Source organism: Patella vulgata, chromosome 2 (assembly GCF_932274485.2).
Source record: "Patella vulgata chromosome 2, xgPatVulg1.2, whole genome shotgun sequence".
Classification (NCBI taxonomy): domain Eukaryota; kingdom Metazoa; phylum Mollusca; class Gastropoda; family Patellidae; genus Patella; species Patella vulgata.
In genome coordinates, this window is record NC_065880.2 from 86,426,728 (window position 1) to 86,443,098 (window position 16,371).

At 36.0% G+C, this 16,371-nt stretch overlaps 1 protein-coding gene and 1 long non-coding RNA gene across 3 annotated transcripts; both read left to right on the forward strand.

The window, feature by feature from the left end:
- The first annotated feature begins 6,931 nt into the window (after positions 1-6,931).
- Positions 6,932-9,935, forward strand: LOC130010775 (uncharacterized). The gene is made up of 3 exons (XR_008786047.1): positions 6,932-7,257; positions 9,127-9,153; positions 9,862-9,935. It is a non-coding gene; the product is annotated as an uncharacterized LOC130010775 (long non-coding RNA).
- Positions 9,936-10,051: 116 nt separating this feature from the next.
- LOC126812127 (uncharacterized) lies at positions 10,052-15,761 on the forward strand. 2 transcript variants are annotated; one of them, XM_056098791.1, is made up of 6 exons: positions 10,052-10,163; positions 12,176-12,356; positions 12,692-12,790; positions 13,055-13,153; positions 13,462-13,593; positions 14,589-15,761. In XM_056098791.1, exons 1-6 carry the CDS (start codon positions 10,113-10,115, stop codon positions 15,047-15,049), a joined length of 1,023 nt encoding a protein of 340 aa, XP_055954766.1. In that variant the 5' UTR covers positions 10,052-10,112; the 3' UTR covers positions 15,050-15,761. The 2 variants fall into 2 exon arrangements, with proteins under 2 accessions (XP_055954766.1, XP_055954767.1); XM_056098792.1 differs by having other exon boundaries at positions 13,465-13,593.
- Positions 15,762-16,371: the final 610 nt, after the last annotated feature.

Consider the following 16,371-nt stretch of genomic DNA (forward strand, 5'->3'; position numbering starts at 1 on the left):
GCAATTTGCTGAAAATTTCAGTCAAATTGGTCCACTATGAACCAAGCATTAAGTAGGGTGGCCCACCATAAATAAATATCTCCAAATATCTCGACAATTACGCCACAATATTTATATATATGCCAAGCCTCAAATCAGTTTCACACAGTTATAGTCACTAAATAAACGATCATGTTGTACTTAATAAGCTTGGCCATTAATCATCTATAAATAATAGACTAAAAACTGGTTCCAAGTGTCGTCCATAACATCCAGACACTTTTGAGTAAAAGATAGGTTACGTGCCCTTGTTTTGAAATTAGTCTCGCTTTACCAGTCTTTCGACCATTCTACGTCTGATTGACATGTCGGGATAATCAAAACTACTTTTTTACGAAACATAACAGAAAGCTAGAACAAGAAATTGAATTTAGAAATAAGCACGTTAGCTAGCTCAACAATTGTTTTAAGAAGCTTGCAAAAGTTGTATATATTTGTCAAGTTTGTAGTCTGGTTTTGTATATTTGATATGTTTGTATTGGGTTTTATATATTTGATAAGCTTTATACATATGATCAGTTTATAGTTTTATATAATTGATATGTTTGTATTTGGGTTTTATATATTTGATAAGTGTTATATATTTGATAAGTTTAAAGTTTTATATATTTGATCATTTAATAGCTTTATATATTTGATCATTTAATAGCTTTATATATTTCATAAGTTTAAAGTTTTATAAAGGTGAGCTTTTTATATGATAAATATAAGAGTTTATATATTTGATAGGCTTGTAGTGTGATGTTCTATTTCATAGGTTTGTAATTTGATGTTATATTTGATAGGGTTGCAATTCGGTGTTATGCGATAAGCTTGTTATATTTCAATTGTTTGTAATTTGATGTTATAATTGATTAACTTGTAATTTGATGTTATATTTGGTAGAGATGCCACGGTGGCTAAATGAGTAAGACGCTAGCTAGCTAGCCTGGAGGTCGCGGCCGCGCTCCCGGTGTTGGCCGAGAAAGTTCATCGGGATTTTTCTGCGTGGTTTCTCCTTGTCCTGACAGGACAGCTGTCTGGTGGTTCCATTGGCCCACACGAAGCAGAACAGTAGGACGTTAAAACCCATTTCATTTCTATATTTGATAGATTGTAATTTGATTCTATATTTGATAGGCTTGTAATTTGAATTCATATTTAGTAGGTTTGTAATTCGATTTTATATTCTGGTTTTATATATTTGACCGACTTGTAATTTGCTGTTATGTTTCTTAGGGCTGTATTTAGATGTTATGTCCGATAGGCTTGCAATCAGGTGTTATATTTGATTGGCTTGTAATTAGATGTTATACTTGATTGGCTTGTAGTTTGTTATAGTTGATAGGTTTGAACTTTTGTATAGATAGGATTGCAATTAAATATTATATTATGTTTAATATATACATTGATTTTCTATATATTTACATGAAATTGGTAGGTAACATTTGAAATATTTGTAATATTTAATGTTCATAATTTTTTAGAAATATAACAAATACTTGAGTCTCCTCGTCTATTTGATCTCAGTTAATTAAATAATTGAGTTTAAATTGCAACACGACTTTACTCTATGTACAGATGGCTCAGTTCATCGATGTACAATTGGTCGCTTACAACTGCCTTCCCGAACAATATTACTAAAGTCTACCTAGGGATTAGTACGTGCTGAAGGGGGGGGGGGGGGAATTAGAACCTAAAACAGAATGATGAGATGTAGACACGTAATATAGACGTTTTCAAACTGAAACGTGGCCTAGTTACAGTCAGTTACCTTTGCCATTTGAGATGATCAAGACTAAACACAATACTAACAGTTTCATGACCAACAATCACGATTAGTACTTCCGGCCATTGATAGTTAAAATTCGACGAAGTTTAGGAAGTAACGCCGAGCAATAGTACGTCCGGTCTGGAGCTAATAAATGTCGAGCCAGATGCAGGGCCGGATTAGGACGAACAGAGACCCAACGGATTGTAGTGCCCTCATATGTAATTCCAAATATAAGCAATAATAAACCATATAATAAATTTGTATTTTTCAAAACGAGATTTTATATACGTCATAATTAATTGAGACAAAGCATGCAGCCGTAAGGAAGGAGAACAACCATGAAAAACTCATTAACAGTTCTTATTTAAATTTGCTACCAAACAGAGCTGATGCCCCCACCCCCCCTCCCGGTGATACCCTAATCATATGTTTATTCTGCATAATTGTTAATCCAGCCCTGGCCTTCTAACGTTTTCAATACGTTAATAATAGCATGATTGTTACCACGGGTAGACGATCGGGAAAATGCGCCTCGGCACCAGAGGATGACCATATTAAAGTTTCAATAGGATAATTTTGTAGCGCACCTCGATGCGCAGAATTTCAACTGCCAGGGGTTAATTTACGTGCACGCCAGGTCAGTTCCATGGGTCGTAACTTTGACAAGATAGAATCGGGCTTCAGACGTTCCTACGTTATTCATTCCCCACACCCAGATTTGAATCTTGGATAATCTAGTTAACAGGCCAGTTACGGGAACGATTGAGGACCGCGGTCTCCAATAACTGAAAAAGAAGTAATCCTTGTCTCGAGAAGTCTTTATATAACTGTAATGTGTTGAAAATAAAAGTCGTTTATTTTGCATCTAAAATCAAAATCAGGTCCCACTAATTTCAAGACGGCTATTTCATGAAAATGTTGTACTGATTACTACTTTCATTTTACCCGGTGTGGATGAATTGGAATAATGTTCCAGAAATATCAACCAGTGCAGTGTTGCTAACATCCAGCTCTTATCGTCGGTATAAACCCACACTTTCTTTTCTAGTTTCCGCGTATATTATATGCGGAAACGAGAGAAGAAAGTCTTAGTGTAGGTTTACACCGACGATAAGAGCAGAAAATGCTCATCTTCGAACTCCATCAAGGTATTCACCAATTAAACACCTACACCAACAAATATTCATCATTTTCTTTAAAATATTTTTAAAAAATGACACCATTAATTGTCTATGGTTAACTGGAACATTATCTAAATTGTCAGTCTTGCTCTCTTTAAAACATGATAGTATATACGACTTGAGTCAATAACGGTGATGTGTCTAAAATGATTGATAATTCACTGCAACTGAAAAAGTGAATGGCCATATTTCCAATAGATCACTAATAGAAGCACTGTCATTTATTTCATTTGACTGCAAATCAAATATTGGACCGACGTCATTCCAAGTGACAACTTAAAGGTATTCCCTAAATATATTCATCATGTTACTTCTACACTGCTCACCCTTTTCATTTCTGGAAACAATTAGTATCATGCATTGATTAACTTCTGTGCTTTTGAAAATAACATTTGTCGATGTTCTGATATTTGCATTATTACCAAAAATCCATTTGTTTTGCACAGTTCTTAATGCAATCATTAACCAAGTATGACAACTGATGTCTCGTCGACAATGATATGGAAAGCATTTTAGCAGTTTTTATTTGTCTAGCAGATTCTGTAAAGTAGATGTGTGTGCTCTCAAACCCCGTTGTCCACAAGCGATTTAGTGGTCCGAAGTGAAAGATAAGTTGAGCATAGTGTACTGAATAATGATTTTTTTTGGTTTCAAGTTATTCTCTGGAAAACAGGAATCTCGGTGTACAAGACGGTCTTATTCTGACTAAAACCCAATCCTGAACAGCATGACCAACCACTGTCTGGGGCAAGTTTATCTAATGCTTCCCCACCAAGACATTTGAAAGTTTTCTGTTGAATTGATCGACAGTAAACCACTTGACTTCTTTAATTAGATCAGAAATTATATTATGAGATGAAGGTCATATTAAACAACCTCCTCAAATAAAACATGCCCAATACACACATCGCGGTAAGCGCGGTACCACATCGAATTTTGACAAGAAGTTGAATACAGAGTCGGATTTAATTTCCAAATGATAAAGTTAATATACTGAAGTATTTATTTCAACCACTCTTTCATAACTACACTTCAAATATTCAATGAAATAAAGAAGGCAGAAATGATATGGAAGTGAAGATAAAAGCCAGATCAAATATGCAAATTAGGCTTCCATGAAGTATACATATGAACACTTCGGTGGAAGTGAATATGAAGTGTGGAATCTTCTTCTTCGTCATTGATATCTGTAATACTTCAATAGCATGGTATCCATTTTCTTGGAGTGTGTTTTATCCTTCTTCGTCAATTCAACATGGTGTTTTATCACTTCAATTAAACATCTTGCACACGTCAACACGGTACTTGTAGAGTGCTTTATTCACTTTGGTCCAACTTCTTTTAAACTTCAATTAACTTAACTGGAGGCCTGGGTAAAAAAACAGGTGGTCCTGGAATGAATCAATCCCAGTGTTGACGAAGAAAGTTCTTGGATGCAAAAACCAGTGTCTAGTTTTCATGGGCTAATGTCAAAGAACACTTGGAATTCAAACAGTAGACAGAAACGCCACTGTCCCGGCAAAAGTTTCCTCATAAAATTTCGTACGAGAGTCTTCATTATCTCAGTTGACGAAGAAAAGTCACAAGGTTAACACGGATTCATTTCTATGTAGGAGCATCAACTTCGTTTTATTTAAGATTTTGCCCATTTCGGCTGTATATGAAACCAAGGCACACTTTAATATCGATTATTTATTACTATTTTAGAAATATTACAGTGCAATTCACACAATTACAACATCAATATTCATAGACTTAAGAGGTCTATCTTGTTTTTTTTGGATGGCGCCCGACTATAGCTCAATTTCCTTCACAGGTAACACATGGAAATACGCCAACTCAGCAGCTATGTCGCGAAAAAAACCCAGCTATATCTCCGACAAAACAGCTATATCTCCGACAAAATAGTGCCACATACAGCAGCTTATCGGACAGGAAAAAGGGAATAGTGACCAACTTTGATGCCTTTAAGAATAAGAACCATTATCGTATTCACTAGCTTTTCCAAAATGAGTGTCCTACATTGCTGACAATAACAAGATGCATCGTCTTCTAACAGTCACGCCGAACAGAACTGTAAGCCAAAGGGGAGGTAACTCTTGAATGCTATCGTGCCACCAATGCTTCACATTTATTTTGAAAAATAAACTGTTTTAAACTATAGCCACTATCGTATTAACAGTGTTTTAAGGCAAGCGGGTCAACCCCAAAATAAAAGATCACGCATTGCTGAAAATTAATAGGGTTCGTTCACACCAATTTGGAAATGAAATGAATCGAAGTCGGAGCAGAACATTTTCACGTTAAAACACATTTCATTTATGCCGAATCGGGATTATGAGAGGATGAATGCTATTCATATTCAGATACTTGGCCTAGTTATAACTAGCTACTCTTGGTAATATTTGCATATAGGCTGGCGTATCTTTGTTTGGTATGCAAAATGAAATTCTCAGTAACAGATTAGAATCGCATAACAAAATAGGACACTGTGAACAGCATTGTGGTGATATTGGGTTTCTGTGGTTTAGCATGCAGCAAAGAGCGCGATCGATTTTCCTACTTTTAAGCCCGAGGCCTAATTCATCAGTGGACCCCCAGATTTATAGAAACATTCCGCTGGTGGGCGCCAGGTCAATAACCTAGTATTCCTATTGATCAATCCAGACGTGACGAGGAGAAATCTTATACATGAATATCGTTCACTAGTTCATATACTTTACTATTTACTAGTACACTATGCTATATAGTTCATCTTATAATTCCTATGCCATTTATAAAGTAGATGTGTTTGGCCATGGTATCATGCGGATAAAGTGCATCTGGCGAATACAGTGCTATAGAAATAATTGAATGAAATAAATAAATATTAACATATAATTTATGTAAGAGGCCCATTATAAATCAAAAACCAAGACAGTATTAAAAACTTTTTGAGATCCAATAAATCTTTAGGGTGATTCCCCTATTTGTTTACCTCTTGATTCTACTTCATCGCAGTCATGAATAACCCAGAAAGGAGATACTATGGAATGAATGAATGCAATGTTGTTTTATAGTACGTCAGGCCATTCTCCATATATGTGCTTTGAGGAAAATCTTGCCAGGACAGAGACGCTACGGCCTACTCTTATATTGTATTCCAACTGCCAAGGGGGCTTTCACGCCCCCCCCCCCCCCCCACAATATTTACACGGGACCTCTGGTTTCGGTCCCATCCGAACGACTATACAGTGTGCCTTGTTGGGTCCTCGAAGTTGTTAGAACTTTTGTTTAATCCTTTTGTATTGTACAATGAAATGTCGATGCAATAAAATAATTTTAAAGTCAAAATATATTTTGGTTTCAAAAGTTATATAAACTATTATGAAGACATCTATTAACACGACAACAATATAATTAACCCTCTAGAGCATCGGGTAATAGATTTAAACAATTAAAATAGTTCGGCATTTAATGATTTACTTTAAAAATGGCTAAGTGATGCCAAGTCTCGAATAACAAGTACCGTTGTTACGATAATAAACTAATCGTGTCAAAACTTCAAACGGTGATAACTTCGCCAAGAATAAAGTAATTTGAATGACACGTACAATATATTCATTTTGCGTTATCTATTTTTGAACTATCATAGAAAGAAGAATAGCTCTTTATCTAAATCTATAACGCATCTTTAACTACCACAACAGTCGTATTTATTGTATCCTGTTGTATGAAAATTTCATATTACCGGCCTACCACTTGACTCAATCCATTGTCAGTGACTATTAATGTAGCTACAGAGTTTATTTAGGTTTCCGGTCTTTTGATCTTGACGCATAACACATATAATACAGTTTAAAGATCTTGATCTTGTATTTATTATTTTCTTACAAACTGAACAAATGGTGTTCGGGCGACTAACATGATTCATTAAAGGACTTTTATGTAACCAATTTTTGTTTGATATGTGTTTTATAAGCATGCACAAAAATTAAATTAAATATGACGCCCTACTTTTCTGCTCCTTCACGGGCGTAATGTTATGATTAATTTGATGTGATTATGTTCACTTTGGCTACGATATTTGATGCTGGAATAATTACCTCACAATAATTACTTTATTTTATGGATCGTTTCAAAATCAAACAAAACGTGTTATCACAAAATGAGACATATAATATTGCCAATGTATCGAAGAGGATAACCATATTACAAAGAGACATCTAGACTGATTATGAAAGAAGGAACTACAAATAGTTATCAACATGTTTGGAATTCAATATCGAAATTTATTGATGATCAGTATGTATATTTTTTAATCATTGTATTCTGTTATTATCAATTTAATAGGTACATTCCCATTTACACAATATTGATTAAGTGAATATTGGATGCCGCGCGGGTGTTTATGCCTCGGTCGGATGGGGTGGTGGTGGCGGTGGTGGGCTATACAATACACGACTGTTTTTTTTTTAGATTAGACCCATAACATCAATCTGAAATAAAATCAGATGTCAATCAAATTTTTGTCACCCGCATTTCGAAAAAAACCAGGAGACTATTAAAACGGCCTGCCTGCCCATACGTCTGTCTGTCCGTAACACCTTTCTTGGGGACACAATAACTCTCCTTCTAATTGAGCTATAATTTTCAAACTTGGGACATGCGTTTATTATGTGCATGTCTTGATGGTATTAGACGTTGAGCATTTTCTGCTTGGGGTAAGCAGAGATACGCAATTTGATTTGTTAATGCTTTGGGGCACGATAACTTTAGTTCTAATTAAGTGATGGAACTTGGATAGTCTCATTATAGCAATACCTTGATTAAGTTCGATAATGAGTTTTTGCTGCTCAGGACAAGCAAAGCGATAAACAAATTAATTGGTCAAGACTTTTTAGCTCAATAACATTGATTCTAATAGGGTGGGAATTGCTTCATTACACCAATTCCTTCACTAAGTTGGATGATGGGCATTTTATGCTTCGACTCAGTGGAGACTTCAACCGGATAGGTCGAGACTTACGAACACAATAACACTCCTTCTAATTGAGGTAGAATGTTGAAAGTTGGTTTAGTTCTTTATTAGGTGAATGCCTTGGTTGGTTGATCGAGATATTGGAACACGATAACTTTGGGACATATTGGGTGCAGCGATGTAACTCAACTTATAGTTTCATTATTTCAATACCTTGACTAAGTTCGATAATTTTCTGCTCAGGCGAAGAAGTGATAAGCAAATTTATTGGTCAATTGCAAGACACTGGAACATAACAACTCTGCTTTTAATTGAGGAAGAATGTTTAAACTTGATGTAGATATTCATTAGGTGAATGTCTTGACTGAGTTCTATGATTAACATTTCGAGCTAAAGCTAAGCAGACGTAAGCAATTTCATTAGTTGGTGCTTTTTGATAAGATAACTTTGATTCTAATTGACGGAGAGTGATGAAACCTAGTGTATAGTTTCACTACCAGGTATTTCAAAACCATGACCGAGTTCGATCGTAAATATTTATGTTTTACAAAGAATAGATAATCAGTTTGATTGCTCAATACTTTTCAAAAAGATAAATGTGCAATTAATCAATATGTCAGGTGTCATCTCTCTATTTTTTATATTTTTTTTTTGTTTTTTTTTTTGGGGGGGGGGGGGTCAAGGTGGCTAAGTGGGTAAAACGCTGGCTAGCTAGCCTGGAGGTCGATTGTTCGATCCCTGCATTGGCCGAGAAAGTTCATCCAGATTTTGCGGCGTGGTACCCCCTTGTCAGTGATGCATGACGGAGGGCCTGACAAGTACAGCTGTCGAGTCGTTCGGATGGGACGAAAAACCGAGGTCCCGTGCACACAATGGCGTGCACGTAAAAGATCCCTTGACAGTTGGAATTCGATATAAGAGTAGGCCGTAGTGGCGCTGTCTGGGTAAGATTTCCCTCATAGTACACTGTATAGCGTACGACCGTCTTCATTAGCCCAGTTCGGAGAAGTAGGACGTTAAACACCATTTCATTTCATTTCTTTATTTTGGGATTGGGGCTGGGGACACCAGCCTCGCCAGGGGCTTGTTCAATTGTATACGCCCAAGTGGCAACTTGTTACATTCCAAAGATATTCAGTGCCCAAAGTATTTACAAATAAAATGATCCATACATTTATTTTTTTTTATAATAGGCCTTCTTGTTGATACAAGCTGTTCAGGTATGATTAAATTCATTCATTTTACTATATGATTAAACTGATTAAAATATATTACGGATTTTTAAAAAATAATATCTGTGTATTCTATTTTGATACATTCAGCAACTAAATAAAAAAAATCACAGTATTATGTTGAACATAAATGTACATGTATCATGGATATCAAAACATTACTGAAATGGACGGGTTTAAAGGGGAAAACCTCAGATGAAAACACCTTTAATTTGCTTCGAGCTATCTTAATCGTTATCACCGAGTTTAATGCCTTATAGTTTCAAATAGTATTATAATTATTGTTTTAAATGCATGCACCTTGCTTTCAATTTTTCAAAGATATGATGAACTGAAAATTTGTCAACATCAGGCAGAAGATATAGACGGGATATGGTCAAAAGAAGCTTGAACCTACGATAATCTTCGCAAAAATCTTTTCTTATTCCGACTGAAACCAAGCCGAGGGATTACCTACATTTTCTTTCTAATTACATGGCTACATCTTAGCTTGGATTAACTATCAAACTTTCGATAATGTCTACAAAATGCAAATGACGACAAGGGGCATTAAAAGCCATGATATGTCTTTTCGTACCATAACGATTGACTTTCATAAACTAACTGACAATTATTTTGTTCCCACTGAAATAAGAGTTAAACAGTCCTGATTAATTAGATATTAATTTTCTGAATTTGTAAATAAATACATTTTAGGTTCCCGAACAATTCCAATTCAAACCGTTAGTGTAAATGGAACAGCCCATATTCACTGGTCAATGAAGTCAACCAATATACATTTTCATAAACTAACTGACAATTATTTTGTTCCCACTGAAATAAGAGTTAAACAGTCCTGATTAATTAGATATTAATTTTCTGAATTTGTAAATAAATACATTTTAGGTTCCCGAACAATTCCAATTCAAACCGTTAGTGTAAATGGAACAGCCCATATTCACTGGTCAATGAAGTCAACCAATATACACTTCATAGTAGTAAAACATAACAATAACACGGTAATTTTTTTATTTCATTTAGAATTATATCGATTATCTGAATTTTAGTCTGGAAAAAAGGGACATGCAAATACTGCTACTCAGAATCTTGCACGGTTTACACGAGATTATCGTACAATAGCAGCGACACTTACATCGGGTTATTTAATAAATATTTTAACTTCCCTTTTGGAATACTTTGTCGAAACATGAAGAGAAAATCGACGTATCTTAACATTAGCTTTATCCATTATGTACAATCAGTAGGGGATTTAGAAGCTTTTGAATCAATGGGGGTAGGACCACAATAAAATAGATAATACAACGCATACAATAACAGTGAGCGGGAGAACAAAGATCGCCTATATAGTTGTTGACCGAACGTTATCTCAATTAGATATGCTTCTCAAACATTTTTTAACGTTTGAAGATTTTTAAAAAGAATGGGCCATGACAATAAAGACGATTTCGCTTTTGAAGTTACAATGTAAATTTGGTGAGTTGTTAGTTTTTTTTATTATCTTATCTCATTGTGAGACCTTTGACCACTTTGTTAGGTTGTGTTTAACTAAGACAAAGCCCACTCCCACATACACACGTTACCTACTCCCATATAAACTAACCAGAAGTTGTCTCGGCACCAGGACGTCTTGACAATCAAAACGATGTGAAGTGTAGCTTTGCTCCCTGAGATTGAACATCCTACTTTAATTAGAAGAAGGATTACTATAAGATCGTTTCATGTCGGGTACACTCCCTCAGAATGTCATGCCCTTTGTAAAACTGCGAAATTATTTGAACCGAGCATTTATATTGACTGAGATGTGACGGACAGATGAATTATTTTTTAAAACACATTCTAATAGTGCTGGAATGTAATCTCCGAACAGCGGAAGGCAATAAAACGCGTTTACAAGGTAAGGGCTAATTTAGGGTTCCTACAAATGAGTTTAGCTAATTTATAACTGTTTATCGACTGTCTGAGTCAGGTGGTGGTTCACAAACCGCTAGGTCACTGGTTCAATCCATGAGTTGGCCGAGAAAGTAACTCGAGATTGTTCATCGTGGTCTCCTCTCTGGTCACGACGGAGGGTTTGATGACGTTTTTGTCTGTGATCTTTACTGTGATCTGCCATAGGGCATACGTTGATGTCCTTTGCTTTCTTTGCTTGATTAAATGTAATCGTATGTTATGTAATGTTTTTGAAGAAGATGATAGTGCAGTAGTTAAGACAGTTAACCTAGTATTGTTTATAATAAAAGATGTGTTTTTAAGATTAGTATAATGGACCAAGCTAAGGTGAGGAAAGTACATACCTGATGGACTAAGGCTATTAGTTATCTCCTCATTAACGTCTATATTAAATCCATGACATTTTTGGGCCTATTCTTTTTTTGTTAATTCCGATGATCTTAATTTTTATAACATGTCAAAATAATCTGATAACAGAAGTTGACAATAACGATTCTTTTTCTAGGTCGGCCATAGGAATTATAAGTGGGTGATTTAGTAGGTGAATATCCTATTACACGTGTGACGTGTTATAAAAATTAAGATCATCGGAAAGTTCAGAAAAAGGAATAGGCCCAAAAATGCCATGGGGTCTACGTTTATGAGGAGATAATTAATAGCCTTAGTCCATCAGTTATGTTCTTTCCTCCCCTTAGCTTGGTCCATTGTCAGAAAATGTCAATTCAAACATTTTTCATCGATTCACGGTCAATAAGGGCATGGGGATCTCTAAACAGACGAACTGTGTGTCATCTTGGCAACATAACTGGCAATTTGACAGAGAGAGGAGGGGGGGGGGGGGTAACGTCCAGTACTTGGAGAAAACCCACGATGTCGGACAGGCAACCCCGACCCTTGCCATATATAAACGGGGAATCGAACCCACTTGATTTAGTGACAACCCTTATGATCTAACGCGCATGCATTAAACCATTCGGTCGCCCAACCACCTGTGCGAATTAACTATTGCACTACTTTAGTAATGATTACATTTAGTTTGATTCGTTTTGTTATTTTACAGGTTAACATTGCCCACGGTAGGCCAGATAAACTAATAATCCCGGATGATCGACTATCCATAATTATCAGAGATTCAAAAATAACTTTAACTATAACCAAAGTACGCTATGACGATGCTGGAATTTACACGTGTTTAATAAACATAGCACAAGAAACTAAAGATGTACAGCTCATTGTTTCTGGTGAGTTATTCGTGCACCACTACTATTAACAAATGGTGTAGATATTGCTATATATTTAAACAAGTTACATGTATGGCTCATTATATTATCACAAATAGTTGTCAGTATAAAAGTTGATTTGGGGAGGAGTATTTCGATAGGCTAAGGTCTTAGGTGGGCACTAATATATATTAGACAACCAAATTAAAACGAAATTTTATTTATTTTGTTTTAAGATGTCAAATGTACAATATAAGTAATTTCTAGTATTATATATGGCATAACTACTAGCTGATGTTTTTGTTATTTTATCTGTGGCATAACCTAGTATAATAGTAATTGTTAATTGTTTCTAGCGTTGGAGAAGGGTAGCGCTGTTGATGTCCCGGGAACTGTTCCATCTGCCTCCATACGAATGAACGATAAAACTTATACCCCGTGGCCAGGTGATGAAGGTATAACCATTTAAATATTCCATATATAAGACTAATTAAATATTTCCTAATGGCGATACCTGTGCAAGTAAAATTGCAATTTAAGTAAAATTGACCTTTGAGACTGTTTCATTAATTTCTAGAATCATATGTGGCATATCGACTAGCTAATGTTTTAGTTGTTCTATCTGTGATAAAACCTTGAAGAACTTTGACCATACACCATACCTTTAATTTTTGAAATTTTGGCGCCTGTTTTCTACCGTAATTGTTTATTGTTTCTAGCGTTGGAGAAGGGTAGCACTGTTGATATCACTGGAACTGTTCCATCTTCCTCCATACCGCTGGACGATAAAACTGATACCCTGTGGCCAGGTGATGAAGGTACAGCCAATTAATTATTCCATTTAAGCGACTAGTCCAATGCTCCCTAATGACCGTAGCTATACGCACCTTGACTTGCTATTAATATACGTGTATAAACCCTCTTGCCTGATACCGGCATTGTGCGGTTGTGACTCGCCACCAAAATGTTCCTGGTTCGCATCGAGGTACTGTCCAAGAAAAGGCTTAGCTATGGAAATTGTGTCTCGTCATCTGGAATTTTACGTACAAGAATAGATATATAAGTACAAGATGTTAGTTACAAAATGAATCAACTTTCTGCTCAAATAATACCTTAATTCTGTTAGTAGGTTCTGGTCGTGTCGAATTAATCGTTATGGTAGTGATCGGATTGATGGTACTATTTTTTATCCTCCTCGCAGCAAATACGTTGTATTTTAGAAGAAAGCTCATTCGTGGAGAACGAGTGGACAGTATCGGTAAGTATTACTTCAGCCAGGCTTAGATAATTGAAAGGATTCAATACATTTGATTTGAGTAACACAAATACACTTGCATTGTCGAATTAATTAAAGTTGATGTGCTGATTTAGCGAAATGAGTATTTGTCTACATTTAAGCTATCGGACCCACCATTGTGTGTATGCCAAGATCGAAACTAACATAAACAAATATTCTGAATTGCATTTTTCGAAATTCCCCGGAGTAGGATCGCCTGTCCAACCGTGTGGGTTTTCTCCGGGTCCTTCGGTTTCCTCCCACTGCCAAAGACCCTACGCGCAAGCGAATTATGAAAATAAAATTGAACCATATGTTAGTCCCGAAATGACCTAGTTTATGTCGAGAGGACGTTAAACCCTCCCCCCCCTCTCTCTCTCTCTCTCTCGCATTTTTCGAAACAATACACAAGATCAATACTTTATTTTGATCACAAATACGTGAGTCTATTAGATAAATCCAGAAAACATTTAAAATATCATAGACAAACCTCATTAGTTTTCTTTTCATCGGAGTTTCAGCGGAAATGTTTTCTTTGTATAGTAATTTAGACCTATGAAATAAAAAAAACCCCAGCCCATCTTTACTTTTTAGGCTAGATATTGAGTCATAGCATAGGTGTCAATATTTTACTTCAAGCTGCGGTCATATCTTACGGTCACGCACGTAGTTCCCCGTAGTGAAACTAGGTTGTTATTATGGTCAACTATGTTCAACCGACGGTCACAGTACAGTCTTCGCATCCAAGATCACCATACGGATATTTTGAACATGTTGACAAATTTTGGGCTAACCACGGTCAAATCATGGATTTCGTTAATTACGTTTTTAACTACGTTTAACTAAGGTCTACTGATGTCATCTACGTGCGTGACCGTAAGATGTGACCGCGGCTACATAAAGACCGTGTTGACAAATCAATCCAAAAAAACAACACATTTTATGTATTGTTTTGTAAGTAATTGGGTTTGTTTTAGGAATGGTTGCTCATAGCTATGAAAGTATAAATTCATCAGTACATGGTAGAGTAGAGAACAGTGCAACACATAATGCAGATGACACTTCAACAGTTGTGATGGGTCAGGAATTAAGTCTAAATAGTAATGTCATTATAAACACAGACGTACTGACCAGTAATTTGTCTCTTCCTGATGATCAAGTCGCCACCCCGATATCTCATGACAGCGATGGGGTCAATGAACTGAATGATATATCAACAGTGATGACTGGCCCAGATCATTTGACATCGGCCCTGGAAATACTACTAACCGGTAATACCCGTAGTGCAGCCCGCACTGTATCTAGTGCTCATGCTAGCAATGAACATGGTGAAGAATGTGCTTCCTGCAGAAATAACTATGACCGACTACAGATGAGGCCACCGAATGTGGACAACAACACGTATACAAGTTTGAAAGATCAGACCACAGAGTTATAAATGTGTACAAGATAATGAAAGATTCGTGGCAGTTTCGAGGACATTTGCTTGAAATGAGCTAAAATGAAATGGGGTTTAACGTCCTACTGTTCTGTTCCAACTGGGTTAATGCTAAAACGGACTGCAGATTCATTATTAGCAGCCTTTCGTATTTAAAATCTTCTGCCAAGTATTATAAATTATAAATTTAATATTGTTATTCTTAAATTTATAATGTCAATATTGACAAGTATAATTATATTGTTAAACTGCATTTTGGGTTTATTTCCTCCGAGTTGTGGACTCATATTTCCAGTGAACAATTTTGTAATTAACTAGCTAGTCATATTTTCAGTGTACAGTTTTGTAATTAAATAGCTAGTCATATTTCCAGTGTACAGTTTTGTAATTAACTAGCTAGGTTGTTTCTAAGATCACCAAGTTAAATGAAACCTGTTGCTGCGGTGTAAAATGCTGATTTCTACTGTCGGACATTTCTATATCCAGGATGTCCGAGGGAAAATACTTTCATTTCACATTTTGAATAAGAACCACCTGAGTTTAATAGATTGGTAATGGCTGTTTAGTTTTTTAAATCAGCTGACCCGTGTCCCGTAAGAACAGTTTAGCTTTTTTGGTGTTCCCATACCAAATGCACTTTGGGATTAATTAACCAGCTTGGACCAGGAGCGTGTGTCGATTGGTGAGATTAATTATAAACCAATTGTTTTGAACGGTTGTGAATAGCTAAAAGGTGCAGTGTACATGTATACAGAGGAGGGTTGTGAATAGCTAAAAGGGATGGTGTGCACGTATACAGCTGTACCAGGAATTTTTTTTTCTCAATTTCGAAGTGTTTGTGTTCCGCCCATTAATATTCCTGCTTTCGTTCCCAATCCAGACGATTTAATTCAGAGACCAGGGTGCATGTGTTCCAACCATAATTACATCCCGAGTCATTAAGTGCGCAGTCTACTAGCTCTTCTACGGACGACCCAACCCGAAACAAGTATTATTGGTGTCATTTTTGTTTTGTTTTACCAGAAAGCACAATAGCGGGCAAAATCATCCAGTTACTACTATTTAATATACTTTTCAAAAAAGTAGGGGATATTCAGAAACAATACAAAACTGCGGCAATGCACTGCTGTTTTTATTAGAGGTAACCAGTGTATGTTAATAACAGGCCAATTGCCTACACATGAACATAAAACAGTTCATATGGGCAGTTTATCTGTTCTCCCCAATCTGACTACATCATTCAGTATGTTGTACTAAACTATGCCTATCGGCACTACGACGCCGTTCAGTTAATACGATACTGTTTTGCTATCGGAACTACA